This window comes from Miscanthus floridulus, chromosome 1, assembly GCF_019320115.1.
Source record: "Miscanthus floridulus cultivar M001 chromosome 1, ASM1932011v1, whole genome shotgun sequence".
NCBI lineage: Eukaryota > Viridiplantae > Streptophyta > Magnoliopsida > Poales > Poaceae > Miscanthus > Miscanthus floridulus.
In genome coordinates, this window is record NC_089580.1 from 84,125,867 (window position 1) to 84,152,298 (window position 26,432).

General features: G+C 46.8%; 3 protein-coding genes across 7 annotated transcripts; all 3 read right to left on the bottom strand.

Moving 5' to 3' along the window:
- Positions 1 to 8,658: 8,658 nt before the first annotated feature.
- On the bottom strand, positions 8,659 to 9,755 carry LOC136488763 (transcription repressor OFP12-like). The gene has a single exon (XM_066485588.1). It carries the CDS (start codon positions 9,686 to 9,688, stop codon positions 8,924 to 8,926), a length of 765 nt encoding a protein of 254 aa, XP_066341685.1. The 5' UTR covers positions 9,689 to 9,755; the 3' UTR covers positions 8,659 to 8,923.
- Positions 9,756 to 14,302: 4,547 nt separating this feature from the next.
- On the bottom strand, positions 14,303 to 15,816 carry LOC136537066 (late embryogenesis abundant protein D-34-like). The gene is made up of 3 exons (XM_066529156.1): positions 15,145 to 15,816; positions 14,691 to 15,038; positions 14,303 to 14,606 (listed from the first exon to the last, which is right to left on the bottom strand). The coding sequence occupies exons 1-3, from the start codon at positions 15,508 to 15,510 to the stop codon at positions 14,445 to 14,447; spliced, it is 876 nt and encodes a 291-aa protein (XP_066385253.1). The 5' UTR covers positions 15,511 to 15,816; the 3' UTR covers positions 14,303 to 14,444.
- A 101-nt stretch (positions 15,817 to 15,917) lies between these two features.
- Positions 15,918 to 25,235, bottom strand: LOC136537039 (E3 ubiquitin ligase PQT3-like). Of its 5 annotated transcripts, XM_066529142.1 has the most exons (15): positions 24,355 to 25,235; positions 23,377 to 23,711; positions 23,094 to 23,172; positions 22,792 to 22,952; positions 22,472 to 22,551; positions 22,134 to 22,193; positions 21,902 to 22,058; positions 21,653 to 21,801; positions 21,317 to 21,484; positions 20,953 to 21,243; positions 20,024 to 20,068; positions 19,671 to 19,926; positions 19,257 to 19,385; positions 17,832 to 18,069; positions 15,918 to 16,738 (listed from the first exon to the last, which is right to left on the bottom strand). In XM_066529142.1, exons 3-15 carry the CDS (start codon positions 23,136 to 23,138, stop codon positions 16,154 to 16,156), a joined length of 2,364 nt encoding a protein of 787 aa, XP_066385239.1. In that variant the 5' UTR covers positions 23,139 to 23,172; positions 23,377 to 23,711; positions 24,355 to 25,235; the 3' UTR covers positions 15,918 to 16,153. The 5 variants fall into 5 exon arrangements, 4 of the variants coding, with proteins under 4 accessions (XP_066385239.1, XP_066385235.1, XP_066385244.1 ...); XM_066529138.1 differs by having other exon boundaries at positions 23,094 to 23,711; XR_010779105.1 differs by having other exon boundaries at positions 16,601 to 16,738; positions 16,833 to 18,069; positions 23,094 to 23,711.
- Positions 25,236 to 26,432: the final 1,197 nt, after the last annotated feature.

The window sequence follows — 26,432 nt, forward strand, 5'->3', positions numbered from 1 at the left end:
AAGTGGAGTTTCATTTGAAGATGAGTGAATGCTAGGAATGTCCTCATTACGGTGCCACCGAGCTGCCCTCCCCGTCTCATCATAGCATCGCACAAAAGTGGGGATGAGGAGGGACAACCTTCGGTGACTCTTCCATTGGGCGCTTTGTTGCTCGATCCACCATTGGATGAGATGTGAACGGTGGGGTGTCGAGGCGGAGCACCGGACGAAGAAGATAGAACGAGAAGGTGGGTAAGTGTAACAAGTTTGAGAGAAAAGGAATCGTGTAGCCTCCACTTTTATAGAAGGATGGGCAAGATAGGCACCCATTGGAGTTCCCTTCGATTGCACTGAGCGAGAGCAGGAGTTAAGGTGAGGCCATGTCTCATACGATCTTAGTGGAGCACGCTTCTCCCGACGAAGTAATGGTGATGGAACGATGTTGAAAGTTGGACAGAGAAAATTGACTCGACCACGTGGCTTGGCCCCTCTAGCGTTAACCACGATATTAGTGGAGACGAAGTGATGAACCGCTAGCCTATTTTATTCTTATCGACTGCATTGAATTATCTTTTGTAATGGCAGAGGTGGGTAATTTACATGCAAAATTAGGGGGTTCATAGGGTTTACATACACGGTTTACGTGGTTCACACAGTTTACATAGTTGGGGCCTCTAATTAGTAATTGTAAGATAGTAAGATAAAATATTCTTTCATTCTAAATTTTTTCGCATTTTCATACACGAAGGATGACAATTGACTTCCCTGAGACGTTCGACATCCCCATGCCATAGAACCTTCAAGAACAGAGCGATCATAAAATCCCAAGAGGGTTTTTTGGAACTCACCTTGCTCCGCTCTGATCCCCCTCCCCAATGCTCCGCTCTACCATGACGTCGCTCCCCAACCCGAGGATCCGTCTTTTGTAGCCACCGCATGTGTCCTTGTTCCATGGAGAAGCTCCTGACGGATGTGGTTGTTGAGATTGCTAGCCGCATCAGTGTGGCTATAGCGGATCCCATGGAAGATCTTGGCAGCCTACGGGCAACATGTTCACAGATGCGTAGGGTGTGCAGGGACACCATAGTGGGACATAGCATACCACTATGGCGGGTGCTGCTCTGTGGGATACAACTTGGGACCTAGAACTAGTTCTATGACCACGAGTACTGTGCCAAGCTCATCGCCAGGCTTGCTAGCGTCGGCAACCCAGAGGTCTGCTTCTATGTTGGGATGCGCGCCATCTTCGTGGAAGATCACATCATGCTCATGCTGCGGCTCGTCATGCTTGAGCGCTTGCCCGTGGTAGGCCATGATGTTGCTACATTTGTTCTATCCATTGTGCTCCACAGGTCCAATAGCGGTGCCGACAATGACAACATTTCCCGGCGGAGGTCGAGGAAGGTCGAAGGTGATGAAGCAGGCCCGATGGCGAATGTGATGTGAAAGAATGAGATATGTACATGGCGCCTCCAACAGACCATGTTCATGTTGTAGGACTTGGCTAGGCGACCAGCGCCAGGTGAGTCTAGTCCTCTACCTCCTCTGGCCATGCCGGTGCATCACCAGGATGGACATCAGTGCGGAGGCAGAGGTTGTGGCGTCCACGCAGGATGGAAAGGTTGGGAGGAGTGGGCTATGTTCTATAGTGAGGAGTGTATGATCCGCAAGGAGTGTGATAGGTTCTTCAGATCAATGTGGTAGATTCTGTGCAGATCAATGTTGATATGTATATATCTAGATGATAGGGATTTGTATGATAAACTCTTCATTCTCCTTAATACAATGATACTCAAGTACAATTCCTTTCTAAACTCATTACAATTACCTTCCTTCTCGTATGATGTGGTTCAAATTCCCTTGCACATGTTTCCAATTTCTTAATATAAATTATTCAAGTCATCTCCACTAATAAACACGAGCAGGTAAGGCAACAGTCAAGGTCCGTGACATCCACAGCCACCCACGTGAGTCGCGGGTGATAGAGCAGGGAAGACGACGTGGACCATTTAATTCCCTACACTTTGCGATATAACACTAACGCTAAATCACTGTATGAAACGGCGATGGGAGCTGCAATAATGACAATTTGCAAACACAGCAAACCAATTTGCAAATAAAACAAGGCAAATACTTCCACCCTAGCACCATCTCAGTGAGGTGCTTTAGCTCATGTCTGTGTAGCCAAGGCAAATACTATGACACTTCAAAAAATGGAGTAACAAGCATCATAGTCATCCAGTTATTAATTGTTTTTAAGGCAAAAACTATATATAAATGACACAGTAACAATCATCACAACAATTTCATTGATAACTTCAGTTACATTCCACAGATGTACAATAGCAAAGACCTACCGAAGACTAATGGGTGTACAATAACAAAGACCTATCAAGTACAGGTACATCCCATAGTCAAGTTGGAGACAGGTAGTGCAAGCTAAGGATGAGGCAGCACCACGCAAAACTTCCACCAGCATCTCAGTGAGGTGCTTTACCTTCCCTGCTACTGCACCTCTCATGGTCACGAGCGCGATAGAGATAGAGGTAAGAAGAGGAGCATCTCAATGAGGTGCTTTACCTTCCCTACTACACCTCTCATGGTCATGAGCGCGAGGGAGATAGAGGCACTGAAGAAGAGGAGGTGGCTAGGTGGGGAAGAGAAGTGTCGCCATCATCGCTGCTACTCTAGAGGAAGGAGAATCACCAAAGCACCAAATGGTGAATCGGCACAAGAAATGCGCAGGGCAAACTAGGGATACCAAAGTGCATTGAGTACCCCTTGGCTTGCCCAAATAAGTGAACCCCCTTAATCACAAAACTTCCACTAGCACCTAGATCGAGCAGCACCCACTGAGCCTAGATGCCGGTAGTACCCAATCTTGAAGGCCTTCTCCCAACGCCATTGCTACCGCTGGAGGAGTTGGAGAAGGAGCGCCATGGCGATGAAGAAAATATAGCTTGTTGGCTCAAGAGCTTTGTCTGTATCTATCTGTATCTACTCCATAAGGAGGAAGGAGTGTGTGGATTGTCAAGAAGCGCATCTAGCCCTGGCTTAATAGGCCAACCTTGAAGATGGAGAAGCGGAGAGGAGCAGTTAATATAAACACCAGGGAAGATGAGGCATACTCCATAGGAAAGTAATGGTGATGCAACTGTATTGTGGGTAGTTGGGAAATGGGGAAATAACTCACGCTAAATTTACTACCGCCGGTACATCAAATGGTCGTGTAGGGCCAGCAACCATAACACCTATCCCAGTCGGCTCGGCATTCTAAATGACGGTGGAATTCAACCCCACTACCACCACCGCATTGATGGTTTTCAACTGCCGGTTTTCTTCCTTAGGAGGCCTCCCTATCGGTCCAACCAATGGTGGAAATATCACACCAACGCTTTTATCACTATGGCAGTGAAAATGGTGATAGTGATAAGTCAATCTGTAGTAGTGACATGAAAATGCGATGAAACAACTTTGTGTGCATGTGGTGAGTTTTGTAGCCCTATGAGCATGCAAATTGAACCATAGGAAATAGGGGATTAGGTTTTGTTCCATTTACTAGTCTAGAAGATATGGAGAAGATTCAAATGTTTCGAATCATAATTCTTTGTTTTAATAATAGCAACAAAAATAAGTTGTCGGTGATATGGACCCAGGGTACCTCAACACCTGTGTATCAGGCCAATACGTATTGGATGAGCTAAATACAATGAGGATGAGGCCCACTAGAACTAGTGTACATCATCAGACGTGGTGGACAAATAATCAACAAGCCAGATTTGGCTGCTGACTCCTTTGGAGATATGATAGATTAGTTGTTATACTTTCCATGTAACCGACTAGGAAATATATTTGTAAATCAATTGGATCTTGTAACCCTAACCCCCCAGACTATATAAGGAGGGGTTGGGACCCTGATCGGTACATCACAAGCTACATCAGCACCCCTATAACTTGAGCATACGAGATAAAAGTAGTTGGTTACATGCATTTGTACTTTTCCCTAAATTTTCAACTATCAAGTAACCTTAATAGCATCACAAATTGTGTTGAACCCTTCATGCTACCAAAAGAAAGAATATAGAGCTGCACCTCGGTAATATTGGGCTTCTATGTGTTAGAAAGTCAAAATTGCAAGTGTGTTAACAATCACAGACACCTCACATTGATACCTAGAATTCAACCAAGCTTACGGTAGCCATGAAGGCATGAGCAAAATGAAACACCACCCTGCAGTAACTAAGAGGGGAGCTCCAATTAGCGAATTCAGTCATCTAGTGCCACTAGGTGTTGGAACTACATGCATGTGTCGTTAGGCCTAGTGACACACATCAGAGAGCAAGCAAAAATGTTTGTGAAAACATTTTGAAAATGCTAACTCTTGACTAACATGTTTGGCAAAACATTTGAGAGTTGGCACGCTTGCGAGGACACTGAGAAGTGCTCTCGGTGCTGTTGTTGAGCATGCACTGAGCGTATCAAGTGTGGCACTGGATGGGTGCACCAGACATGACAGTAAGGGGTTTTCACTGCACAGGTTTTGCTAAAGCACAGTTGAGTCCGGTGTGCACCGGACCTGTGCTCACTGGACGTGTCCGGTGTTGCACATGATAAGTCTGGTGTGATCTGCACAGAAACCCGAGCGTTCAAAGTTGAAAAATATTCGTCACTAAAATTACCGGATAGGGGTGGTAGAGAGGTTGTTTTCGGGGAGTTTGAGCATAGAACTTACTGGACATATCCAGTGGGTTGAACCAGACAGGAACAGTGTCCCAACGGCTAGTTTTTCAACTGTTGCAAAGTGACTATTGGGGCGTCCGGTGCACACATCCAGTGTGCACCAGACAGGTTTGGTGCCCCCCCCCCCAAAAAAAAGTGCTTCAAGGGACAAGGGGGTAACGGTTGGATTGTTTGGAGGGGCTATAAATACCCCTTGTGGCCAGCCATGGCCACTCTCTTGGACCTCCAAACATATTTACACACCCCTTGAGAGCTGAGAAACACACTCTACTCACTTCCATCCTTTGGTTCATCAATTGGGTGAGATTTGGAGAGCCTCTAGTGCACTTGCATCGTTGTTCTTGCATCTCATGGCACTAGTTGGGCGCATTGGCTAGTGGAGCCCTTGTTACTCTTGGTGATTGTCATCACCTAGTTGGCCAAGTGATCGGATGGATCATTGAGCAGCTACTGGTGATTGTTGTGGGCTCCGATCAAGCAATTGACCAATTATAAGGGCCTCTTGTGCACATCCCCTTGGGAGATCGCAAAGAGCAACTCTAGTGGAATCGTGGCTAGATGGAGTACACCATTTGAGTGGTTCTTGCAGCACCCTTGGTGGGTCTAGCTTGTCACCTAGTTAGCTCGTGAACCATCAAGTAGGGAGACTCACCACAATGAGGACGTAGGTTGCCTGCAAGCAACTGAATCTTGAGGATATATCTTGTGTCATCTCTTGCCCAAATTGGTTTGCAATACTACACTCTAGCTTTACATTCATACCTTGTGCTTGTTAGTGTAGTTGTTGCTTGTGTAGCTCACTAGAGCAGAGTAGCTAGTTAGTTTAATAACTAGTTGTTTGTTGCCTTTTGGTAGTTGCTCTCTAGTGTTGTTAGTTGTGGTAGTGGTTGGAGTGGTGTGTGCTCTAGTTAGAATCAAAGCTACTAGAATTGTGAAGGGGCTTGCATTTGGGTGAAATTAGAGCTAGTGTAAAGTAGAAGCTATTAGGGTCTCATATTGTTCTAACCAAGTTTGCACTTGTGTTTGTGGTTTTTAGAAATTTTTATAGGTTATTCACCTCCCTAGCCATCTAGATCCTATCAGCTGGCACTCTCCACTAGTCCGTGTTGGATCACCCACGCAAGCGTATTGCTCCCCCTTGATCCGTGCAAGGACCAAATGCTCTCTAAAGGTTGATTCTTCGCCACTCTAGCATGTTGAATCACCCATGTCCATTTACACCAACTCGGGCTCCGATTGTGGGAGGCCCGAGTTGGTGTAAATGGACGTGGGTGATTCAACATGCTAGAGTGGCCTCACAAAGTTAAACATATTTGAGTTTGGTTTTGATTCCATTGATCATTGGGCCTCATATGAACTACCTAGTGCTAGTTTCACAAAGTGTGCATCACATCCACTCACTAGACTCATCTAGGTCAAGCTACCCATTCATACCCCCCCCCCCTTAATAGTATGGCTAAAGGAGAAAACAAAGATCATGTTACTACTCTAAGTGTATGTCAACTTCATTGACACTTCGAACTAGTGGATCCTTAATCTTCGCGTTCATCCTTTGAAAACTGAAATAATACCATCCAATAGGGGCATGAAAACCATCATTGTGACCTAACTTATAATGTCTCTGCAAAACATGTGTTAGTCACAATGATTGTGTCTCATTAGTCACAAAAACCAAATTAGAGGCCTAGATGCTTTCAAATACCCATGAAACTCTTTATAAAACCCTCACTAAAATTGGCCTTATATAACCCAAAGGTAGGGTTTACAATGGAATCCCCGATCAGCTGAGCTTGGTTTCCTAGTTTGTTACAAGGAGATATAGACGGATCTTTACAATTATGAAACTTAAATACATCAGCATCCCATAAGTCAGTCTAGGACTTCTCTGCCAAGTAGATGACATCCAGGCCTAGTTGGGCCTCTCGAGTAGTCACGCTTGACTGATGGGTCAATTTTCTTCTCAGTGAGGATATCATAGGACCATATTGTCGACAATAATATTTAACAATTAATCAATTACTTTTCTCCAAAATTTGAGGTTGGTCTCCATTTAATAGACCTTAAACCCTACATGATCACCATTACTTGTGAGTATTTATCATAACATTGTAAAATGCAGATGCCATTATTATAAAATGCAAATGATATGTTTGAATGATTCTTAGGTCCTGTTTGGCAGGGCTTGGGCTCCTTCAAAAACAGCTCCGGCTCTGGCTCCTCTGAAGGAGCTAAAGCCGTTCTGAAAAACGTTTGGCAAAATGGCTCCTCCTATTTTTCTAGAATGGATGAAAGATAGCAAATGTCTATAATACCCCCACTTATTATTTTACTACGGTGTACATCTAGTTGAACCCAACCTAGAAAATTTGGTTTTACAATTTTTTGATACTTCTGTGATTTATTACGTATTTTACAAGTACTCGGCGATTTGACCCATTTTAGGAGAAAGCTAACCGTTGCTTTTGCACTGGGAATCCTTGTCTATTTCTAAATTATTGGAGCCATCAATTGTTTTTCCTTTTCTCTTGTATTTTTACATTGAGAACCCTATCTTTTCTCCTATTCTTGCCAGCAGATCCTCCCCTTTCTGTGTTGCTTTTCTCAAGATTGTGTTGTGCACCTGCGCCGCCGCCCGTGGCCTTGCCGCCGTGCCACGCGTCCACACCGCCCGTGGCCTCGCCACCACTGCCACGCGCTCGCGTCGCCCGTGGCCACCATGTCTTTTCGCACGTGGATGGATGAGGAGCCGGGAGAAGCACGTCTTTTTGGGCTCTGTCCGCACAGCACAAAAAGTGCTCCAGCTCTCTTGCGGCTTCGGGAGCGGAGCGGGTTTACTCATCGGCGTTTGGCAGGGCTTCGGTAGGAGCTGGAGCCTTAATTGCAAATGCTTAACCCTAGGATGTTACAACTCCACCCACTTAAAGAAATCTCATGGAGATATTTGCAGAGACTACTAAGGGCTAGATTGGCAGGGCTCCAACTCCTCCTAAAAGGGATCTGGCTATCTGGCTCCTCTTATGGAGCAACTTCTCTGGTGGAGCTAAAATTATTTTTAAAACGGTTGGTAAAAATAGCCCCAATGGCAGTTTTGTCATAATTTGTGCCTAAGTCTTTGAGGTGGAGCCAGGATAAACCACATTTTCATGGCTCCAGCTTGGTAGAAAAACGGCTCTGGCTCCTATGAGTTTCGTCATTGTAGTAGTTAATTCCTTGGATGGCCATTTGGCAGGGCTTCGGCTAGAGAGTCAGAGGCGGTGCCTCTCTCGAAGGCCTACCAAATGTGCCCTAAGTCTGTGCGTTTACAAAAAGGATAGGAAATGTTGTCTTATCCTTTTGCCCTCATAAAATCTAGGTAGGTTGTCTTTGGTTAGGGGATATTTGGATCCCAATTGGATTATAGTAATAAGATAAAATAATGTGAAAGCAATCCAAAACACCTTAAATTATATGTTGATTTTAATAATTCAAATTCTGTGATTATTATCATCCTACAATCTATCTCAATTCTCAAACCTTCTTTTTCGAGAGTATAGGTCATTTGGACTCCAACTAACAATATTTCACATCTATCATTTACGAACGCAAAATGTCTAGATTATCATAATTCATAATTCAAACTATTATAATCTCATCCACAGTCTAGCCCTGTTCGCTTCTCTTGTAATCCATCTTTTTCAGCTTGTTTTTTTAGCCGGAACAGTGTTTTCTCTCACAACAAATCAGTCGGAACAGTATTTTAGCTTGTTTTTTCAGCGAAGTGAACAGAGCCTATATAACTATAATCTAATCTAAACTGGCCCTCGATCTTTTCTCTCCTCCATCCTCAGACTCAACCTTAAGGCCCGGAGATTTCTGGTCCAGTTGAGATGACAATGATTTTGGCTATAATGATTTTTGCATTAGCACGAGTATATGTTACAAACTTACAATGGTCACGACACCAAATCTAGGAAAGGTTCACTCTCACACACGCATTGAGAAAATGTGTCATTATTATTGTTTTTCTTTTAGATAGAAAACTAGAAGCCGGCAAGGAGGACACAACACAACAACAGCCGGTCTTAACTCTTAGACCTCGATCAGCTTTCTACTCTTTCTTCCTACAACGACCTCAGCTACTCACGATGCTCACGCGCACGCGCGCACGGGCAGCGCAAGCCCCGGAACACGACGCCATCGCGAGCGGACGCGCCGCGCGTTGTGTCTATCTACCCGCACCCGCCTGCTCGTCGGCGTTGCGCTTCTCCCCGCCATCGACGACGGCAGCGGTTGTGACATCGAGGAGGCACATGAGGTCCGCGAACGCGCCGAGGATGTCCCTGAGTGCGTCGCGCTCGTTGAGCGCGATGTAGCAGAGCAGCAGATCGTGCAGGCGGGCCAGGTCGGCGTCGCGGCGTCGCGGGTCCAGCTCCAGCGCCTCCACCATCTCCACCATGGACTTGAGGAAGTCGGCGCGCGGCGCGTCCGTGGACAACGAGACCTTCCGCACCGGCTGCGTGCCGTCGTCATGCAAGTGTGCTTTGGTGGCGGACGCCGAGGAGGAAGAGGAGGAGGAGGAGGAGGACGAGGCAGCGGCGGCAGACGCGGGGAACGCGGAGGTGGCCGCGCGCCGCAGCGCGCGGACGTTGGAGGCGGTATGCCGGTCCCGGGCGTGGGAGGCTGCCGCTGGGTGCTCGACGGAGTCGACGATGGAGTTGGAGAGGCCGGGCGTCGCGAGGAAGAAGCGGCGGGCAGCGATGGCGGTGGACAGCCCACCCGCGTCCGGCTCGGGCGCCTCGGTGTCGTCCGGGTAGAGCGCGTCGTCGTCGTCGAGGAAGGCCGGGGACGACGTGGACGCCGTGGACGTCGGCGGCGAGGCCGTGCTCACCGACATCGACGCCGCCGACGTGGAGCCCTCCTCGTACGACAGGGACGGCCGCCGGGCGACCGGGAAGCAACCCAGCATTGCGCGCTCCGTGGCCCTCGGCATCGGTCCTTCTAGCTGGAGAGAGAGGAGACCGACGAGGTGGGGATGGAAATAGACGGAGACTGGTGACCACGCGTGTCTATAGCAAGCGGCCCAAGGGAGGGCGGGGTGATTAGGGAGGGAGGGTGCTTAGCAGGAGACGACGGCGACCTATAATTGGTGAGATTAGCCTAGCTAATCCCTCCTGCTAAGCAACAGCGACAAGCGCGTGCCATTAACCCAAGTCAGGCTCTTGCTAATTCCTCTCGCAGATATACGAAGCTCAGCACGGATGGAATTTGAATTCGATTTCTATCCCGTTGGACCGTCCACGGCTATGCCCGCTCCCAGAATCAACGGTTACGGATATGACCATGATTCATGAATTGTGGCTGCGCCGTCCCACGCTTTTGGAGGGCTGGGATCGTCCTGGACATTCGTTGGCACAATCAGAGCCGCCGAATTCTAAAACGGTCCAGGATTTTTTAGTTGAAAACCTGTGAGAATGTTGAGATATGATGGTGTCATGCATGTGACGACTGATTCAGGAGATATTTGCAAAGATATCCTAGCTAGGAAAGATGTTTAGGAAGATTTCATTGCAGTGGGTTTTCAAATTTTCCATTTATTAGCTATTGGGCATTGCCAAGTTCCTACGTGTTTTCAAATCTTCTTACAGACGAAATCAATGCCATGCACCCAGCAGATTAAATTAATCGATATCGATATTAGTCAAATATTATGAGATATTTCATTTTATTATAATATTCTCTGGTTTGGAAGATTCATTGATTACTAGACTGTTTGTTTTCCTAACGGGCATTCTTTTTCAAATTTTCATGCAAAACAATAGAGAAAATCTCTTACAATATCTTCAAGATTTATTCCTTATTTTTTTACTTAAAAATACATGGTTTCAACAATACCGGATCCGGATCATGAACAAGCCGCCCATGGTTTTAATCGATCCCTTTGCACTAAAGCAAAAAAGGAAGACATGGTTTCAAAACCGAATCCAAGTTATGGCCGGGGAAGATCAACAATAAGGAACAATTTGGATGTAGGTTCTTAGCACCATATATGTTTTCTATCCTTCTAGGTAATAAACCTAAGAAAAAGCAAGTAGATACTTGTACATTTTTTTTAACATGGGAATTTGGTTTCAAAGTTAAATCCAGGTCATGAACATGTTGCACATGATTTTCTCTAGAAAAATTGTCAAGGGAGAAATGAGACAGGTCCTTAGCACCATGTTTGTTATCCTTTTAGGTAACATAAACTTAAGAAAAAGCAAGAAGTAGATACTAGCGCACCTGATTTAATCTATCAAGAAAGAGAACATCTTGAGGAACTCAATCCTTCGGTCAAAAATGAAAGATTGTAGGGCACCATGAACAAGAGGTCTTCGTGCAGCCAGAGGTGGATAAACAAGGCTAAGTGGAGAGCACGGAAAAACGAGGCAAAACAAGGCTACAAAGGAAGAGAGCGCAAGACGCAATGACAGTGAGCGGAGCGGAGATTAAATAGGCAAAATTTTGTAACGGTTATAATGCTAGCAAGCCAAATGTCAAGCGGAAGGGATATGCGGATCGGAGCCGTTAAGAAGGCAAATGTCAAGCGACACCATTTACCCTAATCCACATGGAGTCTTGCATAAAAGACACTTGTCAACATCAGCGTGCATATATCCTTCTAGAAGGAAACAATTCAACGGCTAGAATGAAAGCACAAATGCAATTGCATCGAGAGCAAATAATAACACCTCTTGTACTACGAGTGTCTGAAATCAAGATCGATTTCAAGCGCTACTCTCCTCAGGAAGATGGTAGGTTTGGGTTTGAGGGTGGTTGTGCCCTATGGCCTTAGAAAGGGGCATGTGGAAGCCAGACAAGCCAGGTGGAGGAGGTAGGGACGGAGCGCTGAGGCCGCCGCCGGCCGCGGACAGAGGAGGATGGCAATTGGGCTAGGGAGGGGCGTGAGAGTTAATGAGATAGTCCAGCGGCGTCAGGTTAGTGCACCGGGGGACAACAGAGATGCACTAAGCAACAGAGACACCACCGGAGATGTGAGACGGCTGGCAATAGGTGATTGAGTAGTAGTTGGGAGTTGGTTTGCTGCAAGGAACAGAAAAGAGAGGTTGAAGAAGAACAATTGCACATAAGCTAGGAACCATTAGATTGACATCTCACAACATTTCAGCCAGAACAATATTTTCAGCCACTTTCAACCAAGTTTCAGCAAGCCGAACGGGGCCAATGGCTCCTATTTATCTTCTAAAACAACAGGCGCGTGTAGTATAGTAATTTCCAATACTTAGTGTTATCTTTATAGTTTGCAAATGTTGTTGGTTAGTCAATTAGACAAAGCGAGGACATGAGATGCCAGAGGCTAGATGTAGTCCCTTGTTTCACCTAGAAGCGTGGAGGTTAAGGTTCAAACCACGTTGGGCCTACCCAGAATCTAACAAGGGCACACAATTTTCATAACTGCACAAGAAATTGAACCCTATTGCAAGCTATTTTATATGTTCAGTAATGGCCTCAACAAGTAACAAAAAAACAGGGTTGCTAGCGCCTGGACGTCCAGATGGATGCTCACGCCTACACCCTATGTCGCATGCCTCTTCGCTTCCCGCGCCTCCACCATTTCTCGTGCTCGTGTCGCCTAGATCCTCGCCATGTCCGCGCCACCCGCTCGCACACTAGGGCCACCCACTTCCGCTTCGCTTCCCGTGCGCAGACGAGGACCGCCTGCGCCCCACTCCATACCACGCACACGGGGACCGCCTACGTCTGCTTCTGCTTCTCGCACCTGCTCCGCATTGCGTTCGCACCCCCGCCTGCGGATGTGCGCCGCGTGACTCCGGTCATCCCATCCTCAATGCTTGAAACATAAAAACACTTGAACATGAAAACACTTGCTGCAGCATAAGTCTGAAACAGATGAAACATTTGGAACATACGCTTGCAACGTGTGCGTAAAACATATGCAACATCAAGATAAACACTTGCAACATACGTTTTGAAACAGATGAAACATTTCGAACAAACGCTTGCAGCATACGTGTATAACCATTGCAACATGTGCAACATTCTGATCTACTTTTGTAACATCCATATAAAACACTTGCAATATACCTCTGAAACACTTGCAACATGCGCTTCTTCCTGTCGTGGTGTCTTCGGCCGATTACGGGAGACGATGTCTTAGCCGGCGGCGACCTTCTTCTGGTGGCGTTGGGGTGGTGGTGGCGCGGTGCACGTCGTGGCCACGATGGGCGAGCGCGGAGTGGGGCGCGGCTTGGGATGGCCGCAGCGGCGAGCCGGAGTGGGGCGGTGTGATGAGGGATGGCTACGGCGACGAGGTGGGGTGGGGCAGCGCGGCGCAGGATGGGCGTGCACGGGGGCAGATGGCCGCAGCGGTGATGCAGAGTGGAGCGGGCGGACGGCCGCACGGTGCAGTAAAAGCACGGGATGGGCGAGCGAGTCGGGAGATATTTTTAAGAGAGATGGGAGAGACGTATAGAGAAACAGGCTTGTTGGCCCGGTATGGTAGCGCATAGGCACAGGGAGGTAGCATCTGGTCGGACGGACGTCCGACCCTAAGCATTATTGAACAAAAAAAAAAGGAAGAGAAAGTAAGGCTTGTTATTTAAAAAAATTACAAATGGGCCTCATTTTGTAGAAATTTTTCAGGGGCGGTACTAGAGATCATAGCATCATCTGTAGCTAGGAATGTTCTTTTACAACTGCAAAATTGACAGTTGTTAGGACACATTTGCAGGTATGCTTCCGCTAGTCCCTAGAGTCATGTCACCCTCCCGGATATGTACTCTTGTGTTTTTTACATATGCAATACATTGTTCAAATTGGTCACATTTAGTGCATTTTATTTGCATATAAGCCTTTTATCCACTAATAAATAAGCCTTTCCTACTTTGTTGCCTTATTAAAAGCTCGTTCTAAGGAAAGCAATTTGAACTCGCTTGGAAAGATAGTAGAAGTTGTACTGATTCCCTATGCGCTCTCCTGTTCACAGTTGGTCCCAGTCCCGCACGCACCGCGCGCACGGGGTACGGATGGGATGAGATCAATGTTTTAAATAGCGGGCTAAGACGTTTAGCGATATATCTCTAAAACAGTTAATAATGGAGCTATATCAGGCTATAGCGGGATATATCGGCTAAATTATACATGAATACAAATAGCGGCACCCTGTCTCAAAGGGCTATAACGGGTTATAGCGACAGTTATAACTGGAGATTTAAAACTATGGATGGGACGCAGCGAGGGCACGTATACGTGCCGTCTGCCGATCCGCGACCGCCAACCTAACTCAGCTCCTCACCTTCACGCGTCTGGCCGTGTTGCATCCCCGTCCCACGAGACGGGCAGGCGTCGGCTCGGTGGCGCCCGTAGGCAAGGCTGTAGGTGCGCGGTCACCACTGCCAGCGGGCGTGGCCGATGGATGCGTCCGCGTGCGGCATGTGACGGCCGCTGCTTCCCTCTACGTGCCTTTCGCTGGCCCGTCTCCATCTGATCTGACCCGACCGCGCCTACACGGTGGTGCGCTCGCCAAATGCATAAGCAGGTTCGCTGGAATGGGCTGCAAAACTGATTGTTTCGGTCTCTTCTCCGTCTCTCGATCCATGTTTGTTTTACAACTTGTTATTATTGCGAGGGTGGATGTATATGCATACATGATACATGTTCTAGAGCCCATTTGTAAAAACAAAACTTGCACTCCAAACAGCAACAAGCGTGCGTTCCATGCGGCCCAGCTACTGCCGGCCGCGGTTCAGCCGCGCGGCGGCGGCGACGGACGCGCCCACCCCACCCGGCCGCGCCGTCGCGTCGGGGTCGCTGCGCACCTCCGCGCCCACCACCCGCGCCGCGTCTTCCCGCTCCACCTCCTTGTCCACGCCCAGCCTCACCGTCGCGTTCTGCGTGGACAAAACCGATGGATCCTCAGCTTAATTTGACTATCACAGCACACGTGACTACGTGAGGAAGGACGCGTGGCGTACCGCGAGGACTTGGCGCAGCGTGGTCTTGTCCGCCTCGCGCTCCGCCTGCGCGTTGGCGTCCGCGGCCGCGCGCGCCTGCGCGGCGAGCCCGCCCGGCGGCGCCTCGTCCAGCCCAGTCGCGCGCGCCTCGGCCGCCGCGATTGCCGCCGCGTCGCTCGCCTCAACCGGCTGGTCGCCTGCGGAGAACACGGTCGCCTCCAGCGCCTCGCCGATCGTTATCTTGTTCCCGTCCAGCACTCCGTGAACGCCGCCGTCTTGTCTTGCTGCTGTTGCTGTCACGCCGCCCGTGGTGTCCTCCTCCTCCTCCTCCTCCTCTTCCTCTTCCGCTGCAATGTACTGCCCGACAGGCTACATACACACACAGGCGTGTACATACATACATAAACAAAACATCTCATTTTGTCAAGAACATATACAGCGGACGCACGGCTTCAACGCGATGGTCACCAGTCACCTGGTCGGCCACGAACTCCGTGATGACGCGGCAGCCCGGCACGCGCGCCTCGGTGACGGCGACCCCGCCCTCGGCGGCCGCGTCGGTGGCCTCGTCGTCGCGGGGCACGACGCCGAGGCGCTCGTTGCGCCTGGCCGCGGACTGCATGACGGCAGCGGCCCCGCCCCTGGGCGCCTCGCCGAGCACGGCGCTCTCCGCGGCCTGCATCATGGCCGCGTCCTGCGCCGCGACGGGCGCCGTGGCCAGGTCTCCCTTGACGGTGAACACGTCGCCGTAGCGGACGGCGCCGGCTCCGTCGCCCGGTCGGTCCTGGCCGTCGTGCTCCGCCGGCTGCCTCCTCTGCTGCTGCTCCTCCTGGCTCGTCATGGTATCTGATGATGCTTCGTTGCTGGCTCAGGCAGGGAGCAAGTCACTGAATCTCAATCCCTGGCTCAGACGCTCAGTGAAGCGTCAGTGCGAGCGGAGACATGGGGTGGTGCCGGTGGTATGGGGCGGGTCGCGAGCGATAGAAGAGCTGGACGTGAGAGGACGGATTGGAAGGAGGCGAGAGACGTGGGTGACCGCGCCTGCAGCCACGTAGCGTCGGCACTGCGAGGTGGCGCATGCGCAGCTGCTCCAGACGGTGACACTACGAGCAAAACGGACACCGAAGTGCCTGCACACACGCGCTCCGCGTCCGTAATAAGCGTCAGGATAATCAGTTCCAGCTAAACAAGCAAACTGCGGGCCACTCAGGATTCGCGAATGCTGCCATAATTAAACACAAATCAAACTTATTATAATTCCCATTTGATCCGATTCGATTAAAGCAAAACAGAATATTCGCAGTAGGCAATGTACAGGGCCCAACTCGGACGCGAAAGAGACGCAGAGCGCTGACGCTCTGCTCTGGGGAGGCGCGCTTCCGGCGACGACCACCCAACTCAAAGCCTCTAAGGTTTAGCACAGACGGACGGACGGGGCGACGCTCCCCGCCGCAGGAGACGGTAGGTGGCGGCAGCCTTGTGCCTCACCGGCGCTTGTGGTCCCTGGACCGTCGCGAGTGCCGCGGCTGCTCTTCCTGGGCCTCCTGCTCGCGCTCGCGCCGGGAGGACGAGGACGGCCGGCGCTTGAAGTGCTGCTCCTCTTCCTCGCTCTCCTCTTCGTCCGCGCCGCCGTAGTACTCGGCAGAAGGCCTACGCTTTTCCTCCTCCGCCTCTGCGGCGGCCTCACGGTGGTTCTGGTGGTGGTGGCGGTGGCCGCGGCCGTCGCCGCCCTCTGCCACGGCGCTCTTCTTGGAGGAGGAAGAGGAGTGCGCGGGGGGCTTGTCGGAGGCCCTGCGGCTGCGCTTGGAGTCGGAAGGGTTGGCGCCGTCCCCGGGGAAGCTGATGCGGGAGAAGACGCTGGCCTTGGACTTTGACGACGCCGCAGGTGCCTTGGCGGGCTCGGCCTCGTGCCGCGACGCGGGCGGCGGGGGAGGTGGGAGCTGGGTGTCGTCGTAGCGGTCGGAGGACGAGCGCTTCTTGCCGGAGCTGGAGGAGCGACGCGACTGCCGGTCGGGGCTGGACGGCGGCAGCGGGACACGCTCCGACCTGTCCGGCTGGGACCTCGACCTCTGAAAAAACAAAACAAAACAAAATAAAATAAAATAAAGCACGTGACAACACTACTCAAGAGAGTTCATCCCAGCCAACCAATCTAAATCGTACGGTCAAAAACTCCTCAAGGCTCGAGCATTGCCACGTCAGCTTGCGGCCCACCACACGCGTCAGCAGCCTACCACGACGCATCGTGCAAATTGAGCCCTTGTTTAGTTCCAGGAATTTGGATTTTGGGGCTACTGTAACATGTTCGTTTTTATTTGATAAATAATGTTCAAACATGGACCAATTAGGCTTAAAACGTTCGTCTCGCAATTTCCCACCAAACTGTGCAATTAGTTTTTCTTTTCGTCTACATTTAATGCTCCATGCACGGACCGCAAACATTCGATGTGACAGGTACTATAGCAACTTTTTGGAAGTTGGGGTGAAACTAAACAAGGGCTAAGATCGCTCTCCTTATCGGGCTATTCGCTTTGTCTGAATTACGAAGGAATATAGATGATTTAGAATTTATAAGAGAAAAATACTATTTCAGATGAAAAAATAAATGGATCTAAACCGGGTTTAAGAGCATGCGAACGAGGCTATCGTGGCCTAACATCGGTTTTTGGGCTCCACTAGTACTTTTAACCTATCCACTGCAAGCACTTCTAGAAATGTAAAAGTATATAACAATTAAAAGCTACGAATGAAAGAATAATAAAGCAAAGCGTCATCTTTCAGAAAGCAAAAGACATGAACGGTAAAGAAAGAAAAATGACAAACCCAGACCCAAAGAAAACATAAATATAAATACTTAATTAAAGTAAAGATCTTTCCGCCATAGCGATGGCATCCTGTAAACCCAGGAAAGCAATCACAGGGGCAATCATCCCGCTGGTGACTGAGTGCTGCTTGTAACCTAAGCAAACCTCTTGCTGGAATCGGATCAAGCAGCCGAGGCGCTGAGAACAAAAGCCATAGGAACTCAACAGAGTGCCTCTCTTGTTCTGTATCACCAGAATCAAGTGTGGCAGAGGTGGCAGCGATGATCCATATGTCTACCATGGAACTGATAACAGTACAAAACTTGGCATGATAACAGGTTGACAGGAAAAGACATACATCCTTCCGCCTCATCGAGGTACTATCATTAATGGCCCCTGGTGATGCTCTGGCCTCTCTGCGGGAGTCCCTGGCTCGCTGCCGCTCACGGTCACCCTCCCGGGAAGGCTCCTGCTCCCGCACCTGCTCTCGTTCCCTCTCCAGGGAACGGCCACGCTCCCGCTCCCGCTCCCGCTCCCGCTCCCTCTCCCAGGAACGACCAGGCTCCCACTCTCGAGAACGGTCGCGCTCTCTTTCCCTGCAAGAACACAACTCAACAGATTAGCTTTGAGAGAAGGATGCAGTAAAAGAATGACTAAAGACACTGAACATAGATTTAGTTCATTATTAGATTCGTGACACTATACCACTACAAGGTAATTCATAACTCAAGGGATTATGCATAGAGCATAAAGCAGCATCTTTATAGATCATGACACTGGACTAGCAGCATTACAATTTACAACCAACATTTACATTTTATAGAAGTTTGATAAAGAAATGAAAACCAAGCAATGGCATGAAACTTTATCACACATTGAAAATAGCACTTGCAATCCCTAACTTCGTGTGGTTCTGCCATTTTAGATTCTAATGCAACAAAACTAACTATAATAAGACCAAAACTTGTGCCAGTATGTTTCACAATTTCAGTCATTCAGTTGTTCACTGAGGCAAGAGATTTAAGTGTGGATGAGCTTTTAGTGAATCTAAAAAGAGACATTCATGGATAAAGTGTTTGAAAGTTTAGGGGCATAATCATGTAAATGGCATGAGCATATCACAGACACCTAAACTAGCCATTTTGCCAAGCAGTGACTTACTGACTTGGGCTTCATAAAGAAGAGTTTACAAAGCACCAACGTATGGCAAATGCAAATAACAATAAAAACTATAGAGCTATATTTTTTGAGACAGAAACCACAAGAATGACTAATGCAAATAACATGGTCAAGCTCAGGACATGCCATACCATCTAAGGGCAACTTGTACAAAGCTCAGGGAGTAGGGACATTGGATGCAGTTTACTCTATACATGGTTCTTATGTATCCTTCAGAATTTATATGATGACACAGTTCAAAACGGCCCATGCCTTTGAGACCGAAAGAAATCAACGCTCAAGGTAAAGGGGAACATTGCCAATTCCAAGCAAGACATTTAGACCAACTTCTCTCTTATCCTCAACTCAAAAAAAAAAAACTACATTTGGATGGTCATTACGGGCCTGTGCATTTGAAAAATGGTGGATGGTCCAAATTAGTGTCATCCACTGATTCAACTTAAAAGACCGTGACTTCGGGGATCTAGGAATGTCATGGAATCATCCAAATTAGTGTCATCCGCTGATTCAACTTAAAAGAACATGACTTCAAGGATCTAGAAATGTCATGGAACAGCTGTTCAATTTGTTCAAATATAGAGAGGCATCTGAAGTGTCCCATCACCTTTCATTGAACCGATCCATTTCACGTCTCCTCCTATGTTCAGGTTTCCTGGGATCAAATTCTTCTCTGCTCGCAACTGGCGGGACCATGTTTAGTCCCATAGTGTTAACAGCCAATTCAGAAAGATCCCTGAAATGAATAATACAAGATGTCAGAAACAACCATAGTAAGGCGTTGTTCACCTGTTACTCAAAGAAGTAAAATCCATACAACCGTTCATGGATACTAAGCTGTTAACCAAAAGAGGCAAACATCAAACTAATGCTTATCTCTCACCAAAACAGAGAAATACAGCCACAAAGTTTACACTTACACATTCCCCTTAACTTTCAGATGTACAAAGAAGATAACCGGTACATACAGAATTCGTCATGTTTCTTTTGCATAAAAACCAACTGGTGCTAAAATATATACCTAGGAACTCCTGGCATCATGTATCCTGGGGGCATAAATGGATCTTGTGGGAGAACACCCCCACCAAAAGGGTCAAATGGACCACCTGGTGGATAACCCATGTAGGGCATGGGACCGGGAAACGGTGCACCCATGTAATCCATTGGCAATGGCACTCCTCCGCCCCAGTAAGGGTTGAATGCTCCAGTTGGACCCAAGGGCATTCCCGAAAAAATTTCAGCTCCAAAATCTTGAAAATTTTTCCATTGCTCCTCAGCTGTTAACAGAATAAGAATTCCATTTATTTAAGCCATTACTTGCACTTGCAGCTAGATCTTGATGACAAATATCATGATCAGGTATAAGGACTTTACCATTTCCAGGAACACGTGGCTTCTTCTTTTTCTTCTTCTTCACCGCTGAAGCTTCCAAAAGAAAATCAGTATCTCAAAGAACGGAAATAATTTGACCAAAAAAAGAAAGACAATTGGTGCCAGTCACTTTATTTAATTCCAAGAGTTATTGCCATTCTCTGAAAATCTATTCTTAGACAAGATCTTTTGACTAGTTTGACCAATGAGAAAGATGTTATGCTCTCTCTGTTCTACTGATTATGAAAAAGGAAAGGCACAAGATAAAGCAGCCATGCTTCTTGTTACCTCATTAAATTCAATTACCTTCTAAACTATCTATCCTTTAAGCTAGCAATCAGTGAGCTCAGTGAGTTAGTCTAGATTACTGTATCAAATGGTTTGACTTAGCTGAGTATCCAAAACTAGATTTTGACTATCTTTGTAGCAACAAAACCTTAACCACAAGAAAATGCATTCAAATGTGAATCCAACAAAATTCATATCAAATGAGGCTAACTGTAAGTTGAAGATTACGATCTTTGACTCCTAGAATGTGTGCACACCTTATAAAATGAAATGTATAATAACATCAAACAAATTACAACACTTCTTCATTCTTAGACATCAGATAATCCATGCAGTCACAAATACTCCTAAGTGACATTTTGAGTCATGCAGTCAAATCATTTCAAACATAGTTACAAATTACTTTTTTATGTATTGGATTTGGACATTTGAAAGAGTAGGTTTGTCTCAGAAAATGCTTTCACAAAAGTATACAATACAACAAAACATAATAGTAAAAGTGATGTTTTGGAGACGATATATTGTCCGAAATGTTATTTGTGACAAGAACTTAAGTATAAATTCTTCAGGACTTATTTTGTAAGGGAAGCTGCAATACAGGCAAGAGCTAGCTACAAACAGAAACAGGAACAAAGGCTTTTCACCTTGTTCCCTTGCAGGCAATTTTTCTTGAGAATCTTTTGCCACTGGAGTTGTTTCTACTGGTTTATCTTCTTTCGCTTTCTTAGAATCCATGGTCCCTTCAGCAATATCCGGAACTGTTGTGGCTTTCTTATCTGAAGAACTCGCATCGATATTTGTAGCTTTTGCTCCATTGAGGCTCTCAGCATCTGGAGACTCTTCTACAGGTGTGGATGCTTTAGCCTCTTCCTTTGAAGCAGCAGAAACAGCAGAAGACCTAAGCTTAGGTTGCACAGGTAGAGCTGACTCCATGTCTACAAAACATGCATCGTCATTTTCCAATTGCAATCAAAGCAAATCCAATGACAAGCAAATATACAAACGTACCCTGTACTTGCACCATGCTTCCCACATTTTCCGTACTGCTTGTTGGTGGTGCCTCTAATATACGGCTGATGGTTTCTCTTAGAGTTTTATTAGGGAGAAGATCATCGGCTAATATGCTTGTGGCACCACAGACACAAATTGACTTATTAATTATGTAATCCCTGATGCCTGCCAGAAAAATACAAATAGCACTTAACTCCCCGAACAGCATCATATTTTAATGAGAAAAGGGAAAGGAAATACTCTGCAGTATAATAAAATATATAAGAAAACAACAGGGCCAGTCATATCAAACGAGTCTGAAACACACAATCAGGAACTTAAAAGACAGCTTACATTTATCACAGAAACTCCTAAAGCAGCATTTACTAGTTAGAACAGCATCCTTCATTACTTCTTTGCACAATGGGCAGCGTAGCTCTGGTGGAAGATCACCAACAGAACGTGTGGTAGGTAGGCCCTCTATCTCCTTCTCAAAAGCAGCTCTAACACAAAGAAAAATATGATGCTTATTATTTGCCCAAAGTACATATGCACTTGTTATTATACAATCACAAAAGCTGCTCAAGAAATGTGGGTACTCACTCATTTGGCTTCAAAACAGCACCAGCCCCACTTGGTAGTGCGTATGAGCCATCCGGAGTTTGCATTAGCATTGATTTTGGAATACCAGTTGGGGGTTTCATCATTTTCACATCATATCTAGCATCACCATTTGTGGGGCAATGTTGAATAAAATGACCTGCAAAACAAGATCCATTGAGCGAAAGAACAGTGAAACATACAATGCTTAAGACTTTACAAGCCACCAACATACCAGGTACTTTACATCTGTGACAAACATAACCTGGAGGAGGTGTCCTGCGTTCCAGCCGTCCTTCAGAATAACAAAGAAAGAGATATTAAGAAGCATAGTTTTTCTTCTAGAAACAAATGGAAAATATTCACAAAGAATACCAAAGTGCATACGATCTATTATATATTATATATGTACAAGTATTTCGTATATCACTATATATCAAAAAACTTTTCACACAATGGAAAGAATATCCATGTTACCAAGGTGGATATAACATTTTCCTCACAAAGATATATTTTGATAATACCTCAAGCTCTAAAACTTTAATTGCAAAAAAAAAGGGCACAGAGCATTACCAAAGCCACGGCCAGCCATCATTCTGCCACCCATCCCTCTACCATAGCCTCTTCCAGAACCATAACCATCAGGGATTTGGCTGATAGCATCAACCATCCAATTAGATTATGATTATAAAACCAATATTTGATTAGCATACACTGGCATAGTAAGAGTAACAGATCTATCAGTTGCCAGCAAGACTAGTCACAGAAAACGGGGTCAAAGGCATCAACCCTCAACCCGGGAACGTTGCCCCAGACCCGGGTACGTGGGGTCATTTCGACCTGGCCATGTAAAAACCTCTCGCACAAAGTGTCTAATCCAGTAGGTTACTCACCTATAGTCAAGGGCGGATGTATCAATAAGTGCTTTTATTTTACTATCCTCGTCAACTTTGTCTTCAGAATCATCAACCGCCCGGCAAGCAGGCTGAGAAGGAACCGAATCAGAAACATATAATTCTTTGCCAAACTCATCATCCCACTCAGATTCTTCAGGCTGCAGTTTTAATATATTGAATATCAGCTCCTCAAAGTAAATATAGGCAATTTCTAGTAGATATATGAAAACTCTAATGCACTTCCAATGGCCAACCTTGGCAAGATAAAGAGAGAGCCAACAAGAGATTGTCAATCTTACATATTTCATAGATGAATCACCAAGAAAAGCACTCGCAGAGGGCATGACTTCTTCTACACCATCTTCTGCAGCTTTTGACCTGCAGAATTGGATACACATCTAAATACATGCTCACCAACCAGCAAAGCTCCTGAACATTTTCAGTGACATGGTCCAGCCAAATAATCAAATGTAATGCACCACATTGCACACAACCTGAAGGTGGTGAACTCCTAAAGATTCACTAAGAATAATTAAGAGATATATTGCTAATTGTTCAAGTAATCAAAGATCAAGACAGTACTCTTCAGGTTCTGTGACAATAGGCTTCCTTGGTCGTCCTGGTATCCGCCGAATCAATACAACAACAACAACAACAAAGCCTTTAAGTCCCAAACAAGTTGGGGTAGGCTAGAGTTGAAACCCAGCAGAAGCAATCAAGGTTCAGGCACGTGAATAGCTGTTTTCCAAACACTCCTATCTAAGGCTAAGTCTTTGGGTATATTCCATCCTTTCAAGTCTCCTTTTATTGCCTCTACCCAAGTCAACTTCGGTCTTCCTCTGCCTCTCTTCACGTTACTATCCGCCGAATCAATACTGACGTATTTTTTGGTACCATAGTGGCCTCATCAGCGTACTCTGAAAGTGAAAATATTACCATGAAACATTAAGCAAGACCTTGATAGCATGAATCCATCACAAATCCACACAAGAAAACACAGTACAAACTAATTCATCACATGACAATTTGAATGCTTAGGGTACAAGTAAATATTATTTTGAACGTGTCCTCTTACAATGCAATGTGGTACGAATGCTTGCTTGGAAACAAACAAAGCACGACTGTAACGGAACTAACTTAATATGCATCAAGGCAATAGTTGGTTCATGCTCTCGACATATTAAATCAAATCCAATCCCTAAGGTTCACCAAACAAAATACAAGACTATGTATCAAAAATTTCCCAGCATAGATTACAGCTAATCCTTCATATCAACCATGTAAGCCCTGAAAGGGATAGGGCTGTTTTAGCAGGTTCAGAACGCAGGGAAAAGAGGAACACAAGATTAAAACAATTGATACCAGCTACCTAAACAAGCATCAGTATTCAGCATTCAACATGCTTGGTTGAGTTGACACAGAACTCGAGTGCATGAACCAAATAGCCCCTGATTTAACATAAAGATCATACAATTCTACAACCTGGTCCATCACAATTTTTACCAGGACCTATCAACTTGCGCATATTCACCCACACAAAAAATCTGAGAAAGAACCAACCTTCATCAGTCTGAGCATTTGAGATCATAAGGTCAAAATCTGTGCCCCTGCAAAGATGCTTGGACTCAAAAATCCGCTCCTTCAAGTTGGCAACAGGGATGAATTGCCCCTAGATCGGAATCGAGTCATAGTCTCTAGCACTCTTGAACTTGTAATACACAGCCCACTCAAATTTTCTCTTTTTTTCTTCTGGTTTTATCTTTTTTGTATTTTATTTTCCTTTTTTTTTTGTTGCTTTTCCACTCCTCTTGTGTAATAGAGATTATTCCATAGAAACCAACAAGGAAAGAACAAAAACTGTCTTCGCCCTTAAATTGAGCGGAAAATTGATGCTTTAAACCAGGACAAATAGCAGGAACTAATGAACATGAACAAGTGTACAAGCAAGCAAATTTTTTTTATCTCCACCGCCTTGTCGGCTCCTGCGCTCCAGTCCTACACCGTCGCGGAAGAAGACAAGCCGCACGCCGCAAGGAGAAATCTGATCACCCGCCGAAGGCCCGAACCTTTCCGCCTCTGCCAGCCGGAAACCCACTGGACTGGGGGTTACCACTGAATCGCCTCATCCATCGCCTTTCCCCTCCCAGATCGCCGTAGATCCGGGCTCGGGGCACCACGAAACCGCCTTATGGAAGGCCTCCAAGAACGAGAACCCGCCGAGACAAGGTGCTTCCTCGAGCGCAGTCGTCGCGGCGTCCGCCGCCGCCGTCGATGCTGATGCAGCCGGGGAGCGGTGGAGCCCTAAGCTGCTACAGGAGCCGAATCGCGGCGGCCACCGGGGCTCGAGTTAGGAGCTAGGGTTTCGAGCTCCCAGGATTGCGTCGCCTCCTCGCGTTGTTGAGGCCGGAAGGGGAGGGGAAGAGTCGGGTCGGGACGCGCGGATGGGAAAGGTCATGGCCTCATGGTCATGGGACTAGGGAGCAGCCACCAAGGCGAACTATCGTTTTTGTTTGAGTCGAGCTTGGGCTTTCTTTCGCCCAGACAGATAAATCAAACTAGAAATGTTTTTTTATATTCCTCTCAAAAAAAAGAAATCTTTTTATAAAAAAGTATCTAAAATTAATAAAAAATCAAAAAATTATCTCTATCTATCAACACAAGACTCTAACTTTATCTGTCTACTCGGTGATACTAAATACATCTAGGTCTCACTTCTATGTCACGCGTACGCGTCCGAGATAAGCTGTAGCCGGGTTCGCTTTCGTGTCACACGTACGCGCCCGAGACAAGTTACAGTCGTCCTGCTCTGTGTCAAGCATCCACCTCGTCAGTCGGGGCTAGTGCTTTTCTAAGAACCCCACGTCCGCTCCCCAAGTACCGGGTTGATTCAACCAAAGCAAAAAATAACCCTATCTTCTGAGTAAAGGGACAACCCAATCACTCCTAAGCACCAGAGCCATTCCTTTAGTGCCAAGTCTACAGTAGTGAAATTTGTTTTTTCTTTCGCTTGCTTGCTCACCGCTTACCCGACTGGAATAGAACTTACGAGGCCTCGGCTCCAGCAATTGCAGGTTTTTCATTTGGACTGACACGGATCAGAACTTTTTTCCTACGGACTACTCTAACTAAACTGTCAATAGAGCGAAGTAGCGTGGAGAAGCAAGTCGAATCAAAAAGCAAACGGGGTGGAGCTCGGCGATGTCGTGCGCAAACGGGCACTGGTCACCGTACGGGCATGCGACTGTCTCCTCCCACTTGTTGCACAGCTACGTCTTCAGCGTATGTCCTAGTTGTACACCTCGAACTCCAGGCCGTCGTTGAACTTTTTCTCCTCCGCACCCTTGTGCTCCTCCTCCTTCACGTCGCCGTCCATGCCCACGAACACACGCTGTTGCTTGCATTGTCGCATTGAGAACAATACACGAACAGCCAACAGGTAAGACCGATGATTGAAAACTAAACTCGGTCACAGCATCGGAGGAAATGGATTGGGTGTATATATAAATATTATATAAGAAAAACATATATATATATACAATATATATCTCTTCTCTTCTTTATCTATGAGCCATCATCGTCTAACCGGTGATAGCAAATCTCGATCTGCCCACACGTCTACGTCCGATACGAATCACCTC